This window comes from Armigeres subalbatus, chromosome 2 (assembly GCF_024139115.2).
Source record: "Armigeres subalbatus isolate Guangzhou_Male chromosome 2, GZ_Asu_2, whole genome shotgun sequence".
Lineage (NCBI taxonomy): Eukaryota > Metazoa > Arthropoda > Insecta > Diptera > Culicidae > Armigeres > Armigeres subalbatus.
The window spans coordinates 407,431,233-407,452,387 of NC_085140.1; the positions used below are offsets into that span (position 1 = coordinate 407,431,233).

The 21,155-nt window shown below is 45.0% G+C and overlaps 1 protein-coding gene across 1 annotated transcript; it reads left to right on the forward strand.

The window, feature by feature from the left end:
* The first annotated feature begins 2,922 nt into the window (after window positions 1–2,922).
* On the forward strand, window positions 2,923–7,692 carry LOC134210262 (uncharacterized). The gene has a single exon (XM_062686305.1). The coding sequence runs from the start codon at window positions 2,923–2,925 to the stop codon at window positions 7,690–7,692; it is 4,770 nt and encodes a 1,589-aa protein (XP_062542289.1).
* The last annotated feature ends 13,463 nt before the right edge of the window (window positions 7,693–21,155 follow it).

Below are 21,155 nucleotides of genomic sequence, written 5' to 3' on the forward strand. Positions count from 1 at the left end.
GTTCGTCATCAGGGTTGTATGTTCTGCGTTTCCTCGGATATATTACGTACTTTCCTTCCTATCAAGTAAGCCCACCCTGGATGTTCCCACCACGACGAAAAACAGACCAGCTTAATGTGGATGTCATCTGGACTGTGCGTAGGATATCAATGTTTTGCTCCAGAATGAGCATCTTATTGTGTCTACCGCTTGCTACTCACGAGCAAAACTGGCACTTCTTGCAAAACGCACTGATACTGTTCCTTACTTACTGCAGTAACACAGGGAACCTTCGTCAGAGGGCAGATTTCCCTTCGGAAGCTTTCCCTCCTCGACCGTGACCTACGGTTTGGTTTTGAAGGAACGGAGAAACGGCGGTCTATCCCGTACGCAGCCATCAGCTCAAACAATTATTTTGAAATTTAATTAAAAAATTAATTACAAAGAAAATAATTATGTTGCAATAATGGTTCGACGATGCGATGATGCCCGATGGTGAGAACAAGAAGGGGAAAACTTGTGACCCTTTGGGATTGGATTGCATTTGGCAACCAACCCCTCCCGAAGGGAAAGGGAAAAGTTAAAAGGAAGTTTAGCATCCGCTCTGTTACTTACCATCCGTTCGCCTTGTACTATAGTCGTGTTCCGTATGATGTGAGCGAAAAAGCGGTAATGGAACGAAGGTTAATGAGACGGACACAAAGTGCATAAAAAGTTTTGCTTTATGGTGCTGAGCAGAGTAATGTCACGGCTGTTGGTGATTGGATCTCGGGTGAGTAATGGTTACTACTGACAGAGAAAAGATGTGCACGAAACAATCTACATACAAACTTTTATGTGAGCGATTGTTAAATACTTAGTTCTGGAATGAATTTAATGGCCGTATAATTAGGCGTTCAACCAAGAACATAGACCTCTTCAGTGTTTTATCCACGGTCCCCTTCGAACGCTGATCGATTGCCGATAACGAAGCTTGGGAATATTGTTTTGACATAATTCAAGATAAGGAACAACGCATTTTAAGTTTAGAAAGTGCCTTTGACAAACAAATCAACGCCATCACTGTTTCTCAAAATTCCGTAAAATGATATTTTTATATATTCTGAATACGCGTCCAAAAATACGTATTCTGGCAAAAAATACGAAATAAATTTTTTTGTTCAGGAATGTATGAAAAAAAAATCGTTTGTTTGAGAAACTACATATGTCCACGTACTTTGAAGAGCAATTAAGGAGTACTGCTTACATTTTTTGCACTGAAAGTGCCCTAGGGTGTTGAGTTTTGCCAAAAACTATTGATCTGTATCGAAGAAATCGAAAGATTCGGTGCAAATTTGTTCGAAAACAGTTTTTTGTTGTTTTCTCGAAATAGTGTAAAAAGGACTTATGCAGTTTCTCAAACAAATGATTCAATTGTGTTCGCGACTCTATCGCAGAGAAGCTGCATGCTTTATCGTATCTCAAATATCTTTCATTTATGCCAATCGGCGCTATGTCACGTTACTCCACACCAAACGATCCTCTCCCGTCTGCTGTTCACTAGTTGGATTAATCATAAATTGTTATCCAATGTTCTGCAGTCAATTTCCTCCAAACTTTGCATGCCTTCGATATTGCATTGTGGAAATGCGATCCAACCTAGCATCCGTGCATCTCATTCACCCCACCGATCTCTCTGTTCGTCCCCTGACCAACTCTTGTTCGGTCAACTAAATCCACCCAGCTAATAGCTTGAAATTCGTTCGACTGCACGCTTTTCACCTTGTCCACCGTGGAAAACCACGTCATCTACCCGCATTCATCGGGTTCCTTCCACCCCACACCCAAACGCCGCGATTGCCCGCGTTGTTGCTCCAACAGCAACGAAACACGAAGAGCGTGTATCCAATTAAATTAAATTGAATGAAAATTGTATGAATTTAATTAGAAAAAAGGTAAATATTAATTAACTTTTTCCACCTCTTTCATATCTATTTTGGTGTCCACCACGGTTGCTTCTCTTGTTTTAATTTTCGGCTTCGCCTCCCCACCGAGCATCCTTTCCGAGTGTCAACCCTCTTCCACCAAGCAGATTGGGGACAGTATTGCGCTAGGCAGGGAGGTCTTTCTTTGCGGACGGCGTTCACTCGTTCACTCGGTGGGATCATTTTCTCCTGTTTTGTCCCAAATGACTCTTTTTTTCTGTTGGCTGCCCCAGCTTCATTGCAAATCGTTCGTTTTCCACTTGAATTTGCCGCCACGGCAGGCGCTGCCGATGGTCAATCTTCGTGTTCGCCTGCCGTGATTCCAAGCTCTGAGGTTGGGTTTGGTCATGGAGAAGACAGGTAGTGAAGTAGTTCCTGTCGAGGCCGCCAGCAAGCTGCCGGGGTGTCACACACCGCACCAGCAGATCAGCATACCTCATGCTGACGGCCCGCAAACTCTATTCACCACATCAACACAGCATACTCACCTTTCTTCTCACCTGCTTATGCACACCTAAAAAACAAAGAAAACATTAAAATTAAACAAATTTCTACTTACCTGCGCTCATCACGGTAGAAAACACGTTGCAAAACAACAAACTTATTGTTCGCATTCATTTGACAGACGTCTAGAAATTTCGAACATTCAGCTATACACACACGATACACAATACTTGCATACAATAGATATATTGAAATAATTCAATTAGTTTCTAGAAAGTTCTTGTATGGACAATAGGGTAGAGCTGACTATAAAAAGATCGCAGAGAAACTCATGAAATCAGTCTGAAATAAAGAGTCAAACCGAAAGTATATCCCGCGTTATAATTATCCCCGTCACTTCGTAATAGCTTGAACATTAAAATTTGGCGCTGTAGACAGGATACCGTGAGTGATAAAGTGTATAATGGAAGTGCTAACGCGAAAACGTACCGCGCTAATGGGTCGTTTAAACGGTATACAATCTCGTGTGAGTGCAATGGACCCAGCCACAGCTCGACGGGACGATTTAGAGGCCGAAATGGAATGTCTGAAGGATTGGATGCTGGACTACAGGAAGCTCCAAGATGGAATCGTGGCTAGCTGCAAGGACGACGATCTGTTGGACGATATTATTAAAAACGGAAACGACGCGGACCAACAACATAACTCGGTGAGAGCCATGATTACCCAATTCCTGCGAGTGATCCAAAACCGAGAAAATCCAATCGTTGCAACATCGTCAGCTCCGATTCTGGAACCTAACACGATCACGATAGGTCTTCCCGAATTACATCTTCCAAAAGGAATGCTACCTACGTTCGATGGGGACTACGGTGAGTGGACATCATTCTATGATCTGTTCACTAGTTCGGTCCATAACAATCCACGCCTGACCGATGCGCAGCGTCTTCTGTACCTAAAAACATACACGTCGGGCCCAGCGGCAGCGCTTCTTCGCCACGTTAAGGTGGAAGACAGGGCTTACCAGGGTGCACTGGATGCATTGAAGAAACGTTTTGACAGGAAGGATCAAATTGTGAGTCATCAGATTCAACGCTATTTGGACATACCAGCTAGCAACATCGCATCGGCTACGAACCTACGACGAGCTTTCAGTACTGCTGACGATGTAGTCAGGGCCCTCAAGGCATCGAAATGTGAGGATAGGGATTGTTGGCTCATCCATCTACTATTGGCCAAGTTGGATCCCGAAACTCGTCAACTTTGGGCGTACAAAGCTTCGACGAACGAGGCCGAACCGTCAACTATCGACGATTTTTTGGAATTTCTGGACCAACGAGCGTACACCATGGAAGCTGCTAACCGATCGTCATCGCACACGAGCAACAAGCTACTACCCAAGACAACATCACAACGTCAAAGCTCCAGTTTCTTTGCGACAAACGAATCGTCGACAACAAACTGCATCATTTGTAGCGAACCGAATCATCCTGTGTACGCATGCAGAAAGTTTCACGATTTTCCACCCCTGGAGAGACAGCGTTTGGCGTATCAACACGGCTTGTGTCTCAACTGTCTTCGAGATGGCCACGGAAAAAACACGTGCCCTTCTATCACGTGTAGAAAATGTAATCAGAGGCATCACACTCTTCTACACGAATCCTTTCAACGATCACTCGAGCAACCGCAACAAGGACCAGTTCGCACTGTCAGCAACCTATCGTACAACAAAGCATATACATCGGTATTTCTCGCCACCGCAGTCGTAGATGTTATCGATGCACAAGGAAAACTTCAACCAGCCCGAGCGTTATTGGACTCTGCTTCACAAGCGTGTTTCATCACCGCTGACCTGAAGGCACGTTTGGGCTTGCAATCTGATCGAATTGACTTACCACTTCAAGGCATCTCCGGGTTATCAACTCGGATCACGGAAGCAGCAACTATCAATATTCAATCACGTACTAGCGACTATCATCAACAACTACAATGTGCGGTACTCTACAAGATCTCCGACCCGATTCCGCACAAATTCGTCGATATCACGGATTGGCGGTTACACCCAAGCAAGCAACTAGCAGATAGGGGGTTCAACATCCCTGGCAACGTCGACCTACTTATTGGTGCAGGCTTCTTTTATAAACTGCTCGGTAACGAAAGAGTCTCACTGGGTGAAGCACGGCCCATTCTTCAAAACACACATTTAGGTTGGGTCGTGGCAGGCATTTATGACACTGAGCTATCACCAGCTACTGCGGCAACATCATCAAGTGCACTTTGCTTCAAATCATCATTCCTATCTGATGAATCATCGACCCTGAACAGAATGGTGGCAAGATTTTGGGAGCTGGAAGATTTTGCGCCAACGAAACACCTAACAGAAGAGGAGAGACTGTGCGAAGAGCATTACCAACAAAACACTGCCAGAGCTACTTCGGGAAGATACATCGTCAAGCTACCTTTTCGTAAGGACCCGGCATTAATAGGCGAAACGGCGTATTCGGCTTTGCACCAATTCAATGCAGTGTCGCGAAAGCTGGCAAGAAATCCGGAATTAAGACATAGATACTTCGAATACATCAACGAGTTCATCGAAAATGGCTACATATCCAAAGCAGACCCGGCAGGCCCGTCGGAACGACTAATCTACCTACCACACCACGGAGTGCTGAAGGAACAAAGTGCTACGACCAAATTAAGAGTTGTTTTCAATGCGTCACTCAAATCAACGAACGGTACATCACTAAACGATCTCCTCATGGTGGGCCCTGTAGTTCAAGAAAATCTGTACACCATCCTACTGAATTTTCGCATACCGTGCATCGCCATCACCGGGGATATTGAGAGAATGTATTTGCAGATCCATGTCAGTGAAGCAGATAAGCATCGTATTAGAATGTTGTGGCAAGAACCCGGAAAACCCATCGCTGAGTACACACTGAACACCGTGACATTCGGCATGGCATGTGCACCCTACTTGGCAACCCGGACCTTAAAGCAACTGGTACTCGACGAGGGACATTTATTTCCATTGGCAAGGCAGGCATTAGACGACTTTTACGTAGATGATTGCCTAACAGGTGCATCATCAGTTGAGGAAGCAATCGAACGTCGTCGACAAATAACGGAGCTGCTGAAGCGAGGAGGCTTTTCTATCAGGAAGTGGGCAACAAACGATCCTGCAGTACTGCAAGACATCCCTCCGTCAGAGCGTGCAGTTAACCTCATCCAAGAACTAGATCCGGAAGCCAGTATGAAGACTCTCGGCGTACGATGGAACTTTGGAGACGATACGTTCACGTTCAGCTCATCATGTGACGAAGCAAAAAACTTATCAAGCAAACGGGACGTATTATCAATGATTGCTAGGATATTTGATCCTCTAGGACTCATCGGCCCAGTCATCATCCCAGCGAAAGCATTCATGCAAGAATTGTGGCAGCTACAAATCGATTGGACCGATCCCCTACCGGCATCCATGGTACTGCGTTGGTCAAATTATTTGGACAGCCTTCGTGACGTCGAAAACATAAGAATTCCTCGGCGTTGCATCAGCATTGGTCATCCAACACGAATACTCCTGCATGGCTATTGCGATGCTTCGAATATTGCTTACGGAGCAGCACTGTATCTGCGGACCATCGACGAGGCAGGAAATGTCAGTTCTCGTTTACTCTGCTCCAAATCAAAGGTAGCTCCGATCAATACACCAACAATTCCACGCCTCGAACTCTGTGCCGCCGTGTTGCTAGCCCGCCTGATTGAAACCGTGAAGGCAGCGTTGCGAACATCGATTCATCAAACCGTTGCTTGGAGTGACTCTACAACGACCTTAGCATGGATAGCGGGTCCTCCGGCGAAATGGAAAACCTTCGTCTCCAATCGCGTCGCTGAAATTATCTCCATACTACCCGCTGTTAACTGGAGGCACATTTCTGGAACAAATAACCCCGCAGATCTGTTAAGTCGTGGTTTGGCACCAAGTGCTCTGGCAACTTCATCTTTATGGTGGGAAGGACCGGAATGGGACGATAGCCCACTCGAACCTGAAGTCAAGCAACCAACAGCAGCAGAAGTAGCAGTCATCGAGAAGGAACGAAGAAAACAAATTTCCGTTCAATCGTTCGTAGTTATTACCAGCGAAGTAGTCGATCAGCTTATACATCGGTACTCATCATTTTCCAAGCTCGTCCGCATTACTGCATGGATAATTAGGTTCATCACAAATTGTCAGCGATCAAACGAAGCGAAGTGTGGACCCCTTACGGTGACTGAACAGGAAGCTGCAAAGGTAATCCTGATACGGTATACCCAACAAATGGAATACCCAGCAGAGATTCAAGCATTGGAACAACAGCGGCCTCTACCAAAGAATAGCAAGTTACTACCTCTATCACCATTTTTGGACGACGGTCTTCTCAGGGTGGGCGGCCGGTTGGCACGATCAACTTTACCCTACCAAATCAAGCACCCGCTGGTGCTTCCGCCGACTAGTCAATTGACAAGGCTTATTTTTCAATATGAACATCTCCGTAACCATCATTTGGGAGCACAATCTCTCTTGGCAACTATTCGACGCACTTACTGGGTTCCCCACGGGCGCAGCCTCGCGCGTAATACTGTTTGGAAGTGCATACCATGCTTTAGGTTCAACCCAAACCGAGGCCTAATGCACCAAATAATGGGCCAACTTCCACCACAACGAACTGAACCCGCTGCTCCGTTCTATATAAGCGGCGTCGATTACGGAGGTCCAATCACCTTGGTACAACGTCGGGGACCGGGATCACCAACGACGAAGGGATATATTGCCATGTTCGTCTGCTTCGTCACTCGTGCAGTCCACATCGAGGCTGTTAGCAAGCTCTCTACTAAGGCGTTTTTAGCGGCGCTGAAAAGATTCGTCGCTCGACGAGGTCATTGTGGTCATCTATATAGCGACAATGGAAGCAACTTTGTGGGTGCAGCGAAGGAAATGCAACAATGGTATCGTACTATCCAGGCAGCTGACCACAACAACACCGTAGCTGATATGCTGAGCAAGGGAGGAACACAGTGGCATTTCATTCCACCTGGATCTCCCCATCTGGGTGGTCTATGGGAGGCAGCTATCAAATCCGCTAAACATCACCTCAACACTATTACCAGAAATGTTCGCCTTACTTTCGAAGAATTTGGCACGCTGTTAACGGAAATCGAAGGAATTCTAAACTCCCGAGCAATATCGCCAGCTTCAAGTGACCCCAATGACGTCCAACCTAACAGCACCGAATCAGCAAGACGTCACTGCAAATGCAGACGATAGCTACGATATTCGCTTCAAATACATCACTGAACTTCGTCAACACTTCTGGGATCGATGGAGTCGCGAATATCTCCCAGAACTACAAATTAAAGGAAGTGGCATCAATCGACCAAAGAGTAGGCAGTCGGGGATTTAGTTCTTCTACGTCATCAGCGTTACCCACCAACCAAAGGGCACGAAGAAGAGTCATCGAATTGAAATCCTCATCAGACGGAAAACCACGGCTTGTCAAATTAAAGGTAAAAGAGGGCGAGCTGCTACAATCAATCCTCAATCTATACAAACTGCCAATCGACGACATGTATTGACTGCGCAATTGGTGAGCGGAATGTCGAGGCCGCCAGCATGCTGCCGGGGTGTCACACACCGCACCAGCAGATCAGCATACCTCATGCTGACGGTCCGCAAACTCAATTCACCACATCAACACAGCATACTCACCTTTCTTCTCACCTGCTTATGCACGCCTAAAAACAAAGAAAACATTAAAATTAAAGAAATTTCTACTTACCTGCGCTCATCACGGTAGAAAACACGTTGCAAAACAACAAACTTATTGTTCGCATTCATTTGACAGACGTCTAGAAATTTCGAACATTCAGCTATACACACACGATACACAATACTTGCATACAATAGATATATTGAAATAATTCAATTAGTTTCTAGAAAGTTCTTGTATGGACAATAGGGTAGAGCTGACTATAAAAAGATCGCAGAGAAACTCATGAAATCAGTCTAAGTCAAAAGAGTCAAACCGAAAGTATATCCCGCGTTATAATTATCCCCGTCACTTCGTAATAGCTTGAACAGTTCCTTCTTCTGTCATGCTCATTTGCGTGAATTGTGATGGTCATTAAGGAGGACTTTTTTTTCTCGCTCTGAATGGAAGTCATTAAGTGGCACTTGATGGTGTGGTGCGAAATGCGGTACTCACTGCAGAGTTTCATGACAATGAGGCAGATGTTGGCGGTAACAAATGTTAACATAATGTATAGGTTATTGGTGATGTTTGAGTGGAGTATAATTAATGTCCGATTCATAAATTATCCTTGACTTAGAACGTTAATCACACATTACGTGAGTGGCGTAATTGAACACAATATCTTTTAGCAAGAAGCCATTCAACGTAAAACAAGAGAAAATATTGGGAGGCTGGATAGGACTGATATTCAATGATCTACAGCGACCATCCTTGAGCAGAATAAGTAAAACAAAAATAATAACCATCCTCAAACTCTTCATCAGTTATGTAAATTTTCTAAACGATAATGATAACCAAATAGATGTAAACTCTATTGAATTCTACCTAAATTGTGAATTAGAATAAGTGTTTCAACTTTTCAAAAAAGTTCCTTGTTTTCTGCGAGTTATCATGCATTTAAAGTTAATTTCAATGTATGTTACATAACAGTAATCAAAGTTACAAATACAGATTTCCCACGTAATGGTTAGTATCTTAAGTAGTATTAGTTCTAAAATTCTACATCAATTATTGAACGTGTTGAACGTGAATGCATTGCATATTAAAATACTGATTTACTCACCCGTTAAGCAAAATAGCTCGCAGAAAGCAGTCAGCCTTCATGTGTGTTTGATTGGATCAGCCGAATTTCAATCGATAAGAGTGAATGGAATGTCTCATTGTCACTGACGTCACTGACTGCATACTGTTCAACATTCAACTTCAAACATCTAAACCGGTAATCTGCATGATTGTTTCTAACAATCAAACTCCTGAAAAAAAAAAACTCACAAAAAAGTATTCAGCTAATTTGACGTTTTTGCAGGTGCGGTTTTACTACATTACATATCTTATCTTGTTCAAATCGTCATTGAGTTGAAGTCAGCTATTTCCCGAAAATCCACAGTTAAAGTAAACATTAAATCGCTGGTGCCAGGTTTCGAAGGGCGCCCGATGCGAGCGAAGCAAGGCGAAGAACAGCTGGCCGATTGGCATGAGGTGCAATGCTTTCAATTTGCACGTCACGATTCCTGAGTGGCATAAAAATTTGCGCGCGTTTCACCTTTCGCTCTCACACTAAACCCCTTAACCCCTTTGCCGGCGGATGCTTTTCCCATAACTTGGCCCACCGTACCCACAACAATCGATTTGCCGCGACCGTGATGTGTTGGTGCTGCGATGATTGCGAAAATGGTTATGTTTTTTTTTTACTCTTGGCTCACTTGTGTGGGTAATCCAATTTTCGGGGGTACGATTTGAACGTTCAACGCAGAGCCATTCCCATTGTTTGGTCAATACATTCTTTAGTATTCTGGGTGCGAGACGCGCGGTTCTTCCTAGGCCACAGAATGGTATGTCTGGTTTGCTCGTTTCACGCCCAATGCCAATGGGTGTTGGGCTGATTACGTTGTGATGGGGGCTTCCTCAAATCGAATGTTCCAGGAATAAATGTTTCCCGATAACGTCCTTGAAATAGAAAGCTACTTGTTCGGTAGCTACTGAAATAAGAGTTCTGTCCAATGGCAGACTAACCCCCTAGTTTGTTGTAAAAAACATATGTTTGAAATTTAGGATGGATGTGTCGATGGATAAAGAAACGTGAACATTACAGTGCATAAAAAATAATCTATTTCAAGTCTTTATATGTTTTATGTGTTTGTAAGGTACATACAGTAGGGAAAGTGGAAAAGAAAAAAAAATAGCTCATGTTTATATTAGTGTAAAACCAAATCAAAAGATCCAAATGGAAGCAATAATTATGAGCTACTATCAAAACAGGCCATTTCGTACCAACTATGCATTACTTTGTTTGATTTCGGTCGCTTGGAATTTGTGAAAACAAATTGGAAATTTAGGAATTATTTTTCCACTTGCCCCAGTGAAAAACCCATGGTACCTTAACCTTCAATTTTGATGAGTAACGTTTATGGCTCGAACCTTAGCCTAAAAAGAGGCTTCCGAGCCTCTTGAAAAAAGGCTTCCGATCCTCTTGGAAGTAGGCTTCCGAGCCTCTTGGAAGGAGGCTTCCGAGCCTCTTGGAAGTAGGCTTCCGAGCCTTTTGAAAGGAGGCTTAAACCTCTTAGAAGGAGGCTTAAACCTCTTGGAACAAGGCTTCCGAGCCTCTTGGAAGGAGGCTTCCTAGCCTCTTGGAAGGAGGCTTCCTAGCCTCTTGGAAGGAGGCTTCCTAGCCTCTTGGAAGGAGGCTTCCTAGCCTCTTGGAAGGAGGCTTCTGAGCCTCTTGGAAGGAGGCTTCCGAGCCTCTTGGAAGGAGGCTTCTGAGCCTCTTGGAAGGAGGCTTCTGAGCCTCTTGGAAGGAGGCTTCTGAGCCTCTTGGAAGGAGGCTTCCTAGCCTCTTTGAAGGAGGTTTCCAAGCCTCTCTTTGAAGGAGGCTTCCTAGCCTCTTGGAAGGAGGCTTCCTGGCCTCTTGGAAGGAGGCCTGAGCCTCTTGGAAGGAGGCTTCTGAGCCTCTTGGAAGGAGGCTTCTGAGCCTCTTGGAAGGAGGCTTCTGAGCCTCTTGGAAGGAGGCTTGAGGCCTCTTGGAAGGAGGCTTGAGCCTCTTGGAAGGAGGCTTCTGAGCCTCTTGGAAGGAGGCTTCTGAGCCTCTTGGAAGGAGGCTTCTGAGCCTCTTGGAAGGAGGCTTCCTGAGCCTCTTGGAAGGAGGCTTGAGCCTCTTGGAAGGAGGCTTCTGAGCCTCTTGGAAGGAGGCTTCTGAGCCTCTTGGAAGGAGGCTTCTGAGCCTCTTGGAAGGAAGCTTCTGAGCCTCTTGGAAGGAGGCTTCTGAGCCTCTTGAAAGGAGGCTTCTGAGCCTCTTGGAAGGAGGCATCTGAGCCTCTTGGGAGGAGGCTTCTGAGCCTCTTGGGAGGAGGCTTCTGGGCCTCTTGGAAGGAGGCTTCTGAGCCTCTTGAAAGGAAGCTTCTGAGCTTCTTGGAAGGAGGCCTGAGCCTCTTGGAAGGAGGCTTCTGAGCCTCTTGGAAGGAGGCCTGAGCCTCTTGGAAGGAGGCTTCCTGAGCCTCTTGGAAGGAGGCTTCCTGAGCCTCTTGGAAGGAGGCTTGAGCCTCTTGGAAGGAGGCTTCCTGAGCCTCTTGGAAGGAGGCTTCTGAGCCTCTTGGAAGGAGGCTTGAGCCTCTTGGAAGGAGGCCTGAGCCTCTTGGAAGGAGGCTTGAGCCTCTTGGAAGGAGGCTCTGAGCCTCTTGGAAGGAGGCTTCTGAGCCTCTTGGAAGGAGGCTTCCTGAGGCCTCTTGGAAGGAGGCTTCTGAGCCTCTTGGAAGGAGGCTTCTGAGCCTCTTGGAAGGAGGCTTCTGAGCCTCTTGGAAGGAGGCTCTGAGCCTCTTGGAAGGAGGCTTGAGCCTCTTGGAAGGAGGCTTCCTGAGCCTCTTGGAAGCAGGCTTCTGAGCCTCTTGGAAGGAGGCTTCTGAGCCTCTTGGAAGGAGGCTTCTGAGCCTCTTGGAAGGAGGCCTGAGCCTCTTGGAAGGAGGCCTGAGCCTCTTGGAAGGAGGCTTCTGAGCCTCTTGGAAGGAGGCTTCTGAGCCTCTTGGAAGGAGGCTTCTGAGCCTCTTGGAAGGAGGCTCTGAGCCTCTTGGAAGGAGGCTTCCGAGCCTCTTGGAAGGAGGCTTCCTGAGCCTCTTGGAAGGAGGCTTCCGAGCCTCTTGAAGGAGGCTTCTGAGCCTCTTGGAAGGAGGCTTCCTGAGCCTCTTGGAAGGAGGCTTCTGAGCCTCTTGGAAGGAGGCTTGAGCCTCTTGGAAGGAGGCTCTGAGCCTCTTGGAAGGAGGCTTCTGAGCCTCTTGGAAGGAGGCTTCTGAGCCTCTTGGAAGGAGGCTCTGAGGCCTCTTGGAAGGAGGCTTGAGCCTCTTGGAAGGAGGCTTCTGAGCCTCTTGGAAGGAGGCTTCTGAGCCTCTTGAAGGAGGCTTCTGAGCCTCTTGGAAGGAGGCTTCTGAGCCTCTTGGAAGGAGGCTCTGAGCCTCTTGGAAGGAGGCTTCTGAGCCTCTTGGAAGGAGGCTTCTGAGCCTCTTGGAAGGAGGGCTGAGCCTCTTGGAAGGAGGCTTCCGAGCCTCTTGGAAGGAGGCTTCTGAGCCTCTTGGAAGGAGGCCTGAGCCTCTTGGAAGGAGGCTTCTGAGCCTCTTGGAAGGAGGCTTCTGAGCCTCTTGGAAGGAGGCTCTGAGCCTCTTGGAAGGAGGCCTGAGCCTCTTGGAAGGAGGCTTCTGAGCCTCTTGGAAGGAGGCTTCCGAGCCTCTTGGAAGGAGGCTCTGAGCCTCTTGGAAGGAGGCTTCCTGAGCCTCTTGGAAGGAGGCTTCTGAGCCTCTTGGAAGGAGGCTTCTGAGCCTCTTGGAAGGAGGCCTGAGCCTCTTGGAAGGAGGCCTGAGCCTCTTGGAAGGAGGCTCTGAGCCTCTTGGAAGGAGGCTTCGAGCCTCTTGGAAGGAGGCTCTGAGCCTCTTGGAAGGAGGCTTCTGAGACTCTTGGAAGGAGGCTTCTGGGCCTTTTGGATGGAGGCTGCTGAGCCTCTTGGAAGGAGGCTTCCGAGCCTCTTGGAAGGAGGCTTCCGAGCCTCTTGGAAGGAGGCTTCCGAGCCTCTTGGAAGGAGGCTTCCGAGCCTCTTGGAAGGAGGCTTCCGAGCCTCTTGGAAGGAGGCTTCCGAGCCTCTTAGAAGGAGGCTTCCGATTTTCGACGTTATGTAATTCCACGTGTTTTGAAACTGATTTAGAGTATCAAAAATCCACAGGGTCACTTTAAGGAAATGGACCTTCTACGCATAATTATTTTTTTGTTTTTTTTTCTTTTTCAGAAGATATATATTTATAGAAAAATTGCCAAATGAAATTTCAGGAAAGTGTTAAAGTGTTCTGACCATAACAAAACCACGCGTATTCTATTCATTGTACTTCATCCCTCTTCGAAACATATATTTATTGAAGATATATCGAAGCAGTCTGAACCATAGATGAAATGCTGTGATTTTCGAGAGATTTTGGGCAAAATGGGTTATTCAGGAGGTTTGATTAGCACGAAACTACATGCAATCGATACAACGCACTTTTCCCTTTTAGGGAACATGTTGATTAGTTAAGCAATGTCAGAAGTTTAAGCCAATGCTGGAGTATTGTGATTATTGGGAGAACTGCAGGAGCACGAATATTTTCCCTGTGAGATGTTTTCTAATTTTTCAGTGGTTGTAATATTGCAATTGTATAGCTGAAATATTGCAACTATTAGTGGATATGGAGCAAAACGAGCAATTGAACATGGTCTGATCAGCACGTAACCCCGCGAAATCGATTCATCGGCAGATAGACTATTTCGAGTCTTTTGCTTAAATCTACATACATGTCGGATTTCTACATTTCTATGTGTTCCGGTCATATTAAGCTCAGAATTCTCTCTCGAACGAGCTATCACGGGGTGTGCTGTCTAATCGCGCGTGCGTCTCCGTTCGTTGTCCCACGAGGAAAGAGGCAAAGTCATGGCCTGCTATTTACTAGTTAGTGTTGGTCACCAAACCGTTATACGATATTTGCATATCTGTCATCAATGCACTCTAAAAGTGGATTGCACAACTCTTAACATATCTCACCCTCACATTCCCCTTCTTCTCTCACTAAAAAAGAGAAAAAAAACCATTGACTTAGGATTTTCATAAACAACTATTTACATCGCATTTTTTTTTTCTAATTTTACAATCCAGTATCCAATATCAATTCCTATATTCAAAATCATCCTAATTCAAATTGGAATTCAAATATTTCAATATGATTTTCCAATCTGATACTCAAATCCAATGTATGAACCCGAAAAGCAAATCAAATATTCCTATTCCATGAACAAAGTTTTATTCCCAGACCAACATTGGAACGTTTTTATATTGGAATACTAAAATCAAACATTCATATAAAATGATCAAGTTTTTTTTTTATTCTCCTCATCTTCCATGGCTCTGCATTATAACTAGTTCTCGGTTTACTATTTATGTGTTCTTTAGCATTTCCACAGTAATTAATTGAAAGTTTTATTTATGCCTGCCATTGCATGGTTATGTATTTTGTTCTTCCAATTGAAAAACCAATACCAAAAACAATCCAAGTTCAATATTTCAATTCAAAGTCCACATACAAATACGCAAATACGTATTTACTAAGCAAATTAATCCAGCCTTTTTTAACATTCTGAAAATGTCAACTATTTCAGATTCATGATCCTCCAGCTGTATTCCTTCTAATTTTTTTTGCAAATATTTTCAGCATTGCAATCCAAAACCAATAGAATTCGATCCGGCAGTCTATATCCAATACAATTTGATGGCCTTCCAATGGGAAAATCAAAACAATATCGGTGGTTCGCCAAACATACTATGCCCTTCAAGCTCAAGCCAATAAGTCCGGTACTCTCACACAACACCTCCGAAATTCAAATTTGAATAGTTGTGTTCTGCTGATCCGCATTAACGTTGCTTTGACGCGAACAATCCGCCCCTCTTTTACACCACCTTCACCATCAAAAGCTGCAACAATCCGATACTCTTGCAGAGCACCTTCGACAACACAAGCAGAAAACCGATAGGAAAACAAATCATTTATTCCGAAAAAAAAATCATGTTTAGTCGAAACCGATAAGAACAACAAATCGTTCAATTTGGCACCTTCAATATTACAAGAGGAAACCGATGAGAAAACGAATCATTTGCTTCGGCACTACTCCAGAATTCTTTCGACATTTTAACTCGTTTAAGTCAAACCAATAAGAAAACAAATAACTTTTTTTTCGGCGTTTTTCCAGAGCGTCTGTGACGTCACAAGTCAAAACATTCAATCCAGTGCTCTACCACAGCAGCTTCCACATCACATGTCGAAACCGATGAGAAAACAAATCATTTATGCCTTCAACTTTTTTTTAAGTAAAAACCGTTGAGAAACAACACATTTGTCAATCCAGCGTCTTCGACATCAGAAGTCGAAACTGATGCGCAAATCATTTTATCCGACGCTCTTCCAGAGCGTCTTCGACACTACAAGTTCAAACCAATGAGCAAATCATTCAATTCGACACTCTTCCATAGCGTCTTCGACATCACAAGTCGAAACCGATGTGCAAATCATTCAATCCGACGCTCTTCCATAGCGTCTTCGACATCACAAGTCGAAACCGATTAGCAAATTTATCAATCCGACGCTCTTCCAGAGCGTCTTCGACATCACAGGTCGAAACCGATGTGCAAAACATTTAATTCGTCGCTCTTCCAGAACGTCTTCGACACTACAAGTCGAAACCGATGAGCAAATCTATCAATCCGACGCTCTTCCATAGCGTCTTCGACATCATAAGTCAAAACCGATGTGCAAATCATTCAATCCGACGCTCTTACAGAGCGTCTTCGACATCACAAGTAGAAACCGATGAAAAATGTCCCAATCACGCCCACAGGATACTTACAAAAACAATTATTTCCAGTCAGGAACAACCTGGCAGGATCGCCAAATGTGCGGCCCAGTTATGCCGAACGAGCTATCACGGGGTGTGCTGTCTAATCGCGCGTGCGTCTCCGTTCATTGTCCCACGAGGAAAGAGGCAAAGTCATGGCCTGCTATTTACTAGTTAGTGTTGGCCACCAAACCGTTATACGATATTTGCATATCTGTCTTCAATGCACTCTAAAAGTGGATTGCACAACTTTTAATATATCTCACCCTCACAGGCATATTCAAATTTCTTGATTATTAGACCTCCTTTGTTGTCGTTTTTCATAGCAACAAGATTTGTTCGATCTAATACTCATTTCAGTTTTCCTTCGATTCCGCGATCTCTCCTTATCTCGGTGGTCTTTTCAATATCGAGATGTGCAGATGGGACTGCATAAGATTCCCACACGTCAATCCATCTATCGGGTCCAGTGGCGCATAATCGATCAAATCCATTCATTTATTTCATCTATTTAGTTAACATCTAAACAGATAACACTGAATCAACAATTTGACGCCACAATGCACGGTTCGAGGCCGCATCTCTCCATCCTCGGATACGCCCCACGCTCGCCAAGTCGTTCTGCACCTGGTCTGCCCATCTCGCTCGCTGCGCTCCACGCCGTCTCGTACCTGCCGGATCGGAAGCGAACACCATCTTTGCAGGGTTGCTGTCCGGCATTCTTGCAACATGTCCTGCCCATCGTACCCTTCCGGCTTTAGCTACCTTCTGGATACTGGGTTCGCCGTAGAGTTGGGCGAGCTCATGGTTCATTCTTCGCCGCCACACACCGTCTTCTTGCACACCGCCAAAGATGGTCCTAAGCACCCGTCTCTCGAATACTCCGAGTGCTTGCAAGTCCTCCTCGAGCATTGTCCATGTTTCATGTCCGTAGAGGACAACCGGTCTTATTAACGTCTTGTACATGACACATTTGGTGCGGTGGCGAATCTTTTTCGACCGCAGTTTCTTCTGGAGCCCGTAGTAGGCCCGACTTCCACAGATGATGCGCCTTCGTATTTCACGACTAACGTTGTTGTCAGCCGTTAGCAAGGATCCGAGGTAGACGAATTCCTCGACCACCTCGAAGGTATCCCCGTCTATCGTAACACTGCTTCCCAGGCGGGCCCTGTCGCGCTCGGTTCCGCCCACAAGCATGTACTTTGTCTTTGACGCATTCACCACCAGTCCAACTTTTGTTGCTTCGCGTTTCAGGCGGGTGTACAGTTCTGCCACCTTTGCAAATGTTCGGCCGACAATGTCCATGTCATCCGCGAAGCAAATAAATTGACTGGATCTGTTAAAATCGTACCCCGGCTGTTACACCCGGCTCTCCGCATGACACCTTCTAGCGCAATGTTGAACAACAGGCACGAAAGTCCATCACCTTGTCTTAGTCCCCGGCGCGATTCGAACGAACTGGAGTGTTCGCCCGAAATCTTCACACAGTTTTGCACACCATCCACCGTTGCTTTGATCAGTCTGGTAAGCTTCCCAGGGAAGCTGTTCTCGTCCATAATTTTCCATAGCTCTACGCGGTCTATACTGTCATATGCCGCCTTGAAATCAACGAACAGATGGTGCGTTGGGACCTGGTATTCACGGCATTTTGAAGGATTTGCCGTACAGTAAAGATCTGGTCCGTTGTCGAGCGGCCGTCAACGAAGCCGGCTTGATAACTTCCCACGAACTCGTTCACTAATGGTGACAGACGACGGAAGATGATCTGGGATATCACTTTGTAGGCGGCATTAAGGATGGTGATCGCTCGAAAGTTCTCACACTCCAGTTTGTCGCCTTTCTTGTAGATGGGGCATATAACCCCTTCCTTCCACTCCTCCGGTAGCTGTTCGGTTTCCCAGATTCTGACTATCAGTTTGTGCAGGCAAGTGGCCAGCTTTTCCGGGCCCATCTTGATGAGCTCAGCTCCGATACCATCCTTACCAGCTGCTTTATTGGTCTTTAGCTGTTGAATGGCATCCTTAACTTCCCTCAAGGTGGGGGCTGGTTGGCTTCCATCGTCCGCTGAACTGACGTAGTCATCTCCTCCGCTGCCTTGACTTTCACTGCCTGTACTATCAGCGCCATTCAAATGTTCCTCGTAGTGCTGCTTCCACCTTTCGATCACCACACGTTCGTCCGTCAAGATGCTCCCATCCTTATCCCGGCACATTTCGGCTCGCGGCACGAAGCCTTTGCGGGATGCGTTGAGCTTCTGATAGAACTTGCGTGCTTCTTGAGAACGGCACAGCTGTTCCATCTCCTCGCACTCCGCTTCTTCCAGGCGGCGTTTCTTCTCCTGAAAAAGGCGGGTCTGCTGTCTCCGCTTCCGTCTATAACGTTCCACGTTCTGCCGGGTACCTTGCTGCAGCGCGACCGCCCGCGCTGCATCCTTCTCCTCCAGAATCTGTCTACACTCTTCGTCGAACCAATCGTTCCGTCGACCCATATACCCGACGTTGTTCTCCGCTGCGTCGTTAATGGCTGCTTTGACTGTATTCCAGCAGTCCTCAAGAGGGGCCCCATCGAGCTCACCCTCTTCCGGCAACGCTGCCTCGAGATGCTGCGCGTATGCAGTGGCGACATCAGGTTGCCTCAGTCGCTCTAGGTCGTACCGCGGCGGTCGTCGGTACCGAACATTGTTGATGACGGATAGTTTTGGGCGCAGTTTAACCATCACCAGAGTCGATGTTAGCGCCACGATATGTCCTGACGTCGATAATGTCGGAGAAGTGCCGTCCATCAATCAGAACGTGGTCGATTTGCGATTCTGTCTGCAGTGGTGATCTCCAGGTGTACCGATACGGGAGGCTGTGTTGGAAGTAGGTGCTACGAATGGCCATATTCGATCAAATCCAGTTTGCGCAATTAATGCGCGAATACAGATTTCGGAAGAAACTGCAGTTCGAGTTTCAAGTGACATTTGCCGAAACTTTGCTCGGCGGCTGCGATGGCGACGAAACTTCGAATCAGCATATGGAATTGCCATAAAAAATTAAAAAAAAAATCTTTCAGGAACTCTATGGGAAGTTATGCGAAAATTTCTCATGGACAAGTTGAAAATAGCCTCGTGAATTTTGTAAACATTTTCACGGGAATTAACACAAAAAAATCTTCTGCACAGAATATTTCTAGGGAAATGAATTTGAATCTCCCTACTATTCATCAGATGTAAGAGGAAACATGTAAATGGGACTATTAATCAATACGTCGACAACGAAGCACTTTAAGATACGCTTCCCGTAGTTAAATACTAAAATAGTAGTTTGTGCAACAAGTTGCAAAAAGATGATTTTTTCAGCACGAGTTGTACGTTTATCCAACGAGGCTTGCCGAGTTGGATAAATACTACGAGTGCTGAAAAAATCGAGTTTTGCAACGAGTTGCACACGCTATTTTTTGCAATGACAAAAAATTGACTTAAATTTGATAAATCTGTACCAAAATTGTACAGTCTAATTTACTTCACATGATCATTATTGCCAATAAATTATGTTGCTGCGGAGAACAATCAGATTCCATGTTACCGTGCCACATTGCATAGTTCGATAAGCCGTGAAGCGATAGATGTACTTGACTTTGGAAATTTTTGATGTCATGTCCACCAAACTATTTAATTTATTACGGGGCGCATAGAATACACTATTTGAGCACTTACCGAAGCTAATTCAGCAAAATGTATTCATGTAACTACTGTTCTGATGTTGGTTTTTCATTATAGCATCCAAATGAGTGCTTTAATGAATATTATGCAACCCATTTGAGTTGCATAATGTTCATTAAAGCACCCATTTCGTTGGTATGGAAAAGTAGGCTGTAAACCAGATATTTTGATCAGGAATTGCAAAAACTCTCTTTTTTAAGTATTTCACGCATGCTGCGACACTGCAAGACTGAAATAAAAGGAAGACATTTTTGCGTGGCCTTCGTATATTGAATGATATGCACTTTAAATCGCCGGAAGGTTTAAATTTGGATCCCATGAGCCTTGTCCTTAATAGGAGAGTCCCTAGACAAAGTAAGTTAGTGAGCTGAACGATGATACTCGTTAGCGATCCGATGGGCCAGCGAGTAAGGTGGATCGAACGAAAGTAAGATAATTGACGAAATATTGCTTGACTGCGTGGTTAGTGTCATGTAAGGGTATGCGATAACACACTTCTTCCTAACGAAATGAAACGAAACGAAATTTCAAATGTCTTTGTTGATTCGGAACGAAACGAAACGAAATATCGATTTACTTTCGAGACATCGAAACGATACGAAATCAAGGTTCACTTAATTCGAAATTTTACGAAACGAAACGAAATTTGATTTTTTTTCCGCGGAATTTTTATTGAATTAGTTTTACATAATGTACGCAATTCTGATTACATTTTTTCAAAGTCAAATAACTGTTTTGCAACCAATAGAGCTTTACTAACAGACGAAACAGTCAGTTATAGCTAAATCGTTGCCTTCCTGTTTATATACCATTGGCGATAAGTCAATACCCCAGCGTGTGCTTCCGAATCTGATCAATTTTATATCAGTTCAATTTTATATCAGTAAGTATATAAAAATATAGAAATTGTGGGATTTTCTGTATTCGGATTCAAATTCTGTTAAAAACCTTAGTTCACTTAAGAGTTATGTGATCATGCTGAAGCATACTTTGCATATTTTGCTAACTCAAAACCAGTAAATAAATGCATAGATTTTATATTTCATCCAGTGGGGTACTCATTTATGCCAGGCGTATACGCAGATATAGAATTGTTAATAGCATACATATGCTCGCTCCTGTGCCTCTTAAAATTGCACAAAGACATGTATTTCAGACATGTGATCGCAAAGTTTTTACGGTAGCAGTTTTCCAGGTATACAGAAAGTTGTACCAAAAGGCTATCATTTCCTTCCAAATTCAACCTTTTTATAGGAGGTTCGTAGACCCATACTGCCGCGAATCGCATATGTGTCCCATATGAATTGGAAACCCAGTAAAGATGGGACAGATATGCGATTCACGGCAGAATTTTTGTTTCTTCCTTTGTTGGTATTTTAATCACTGCGA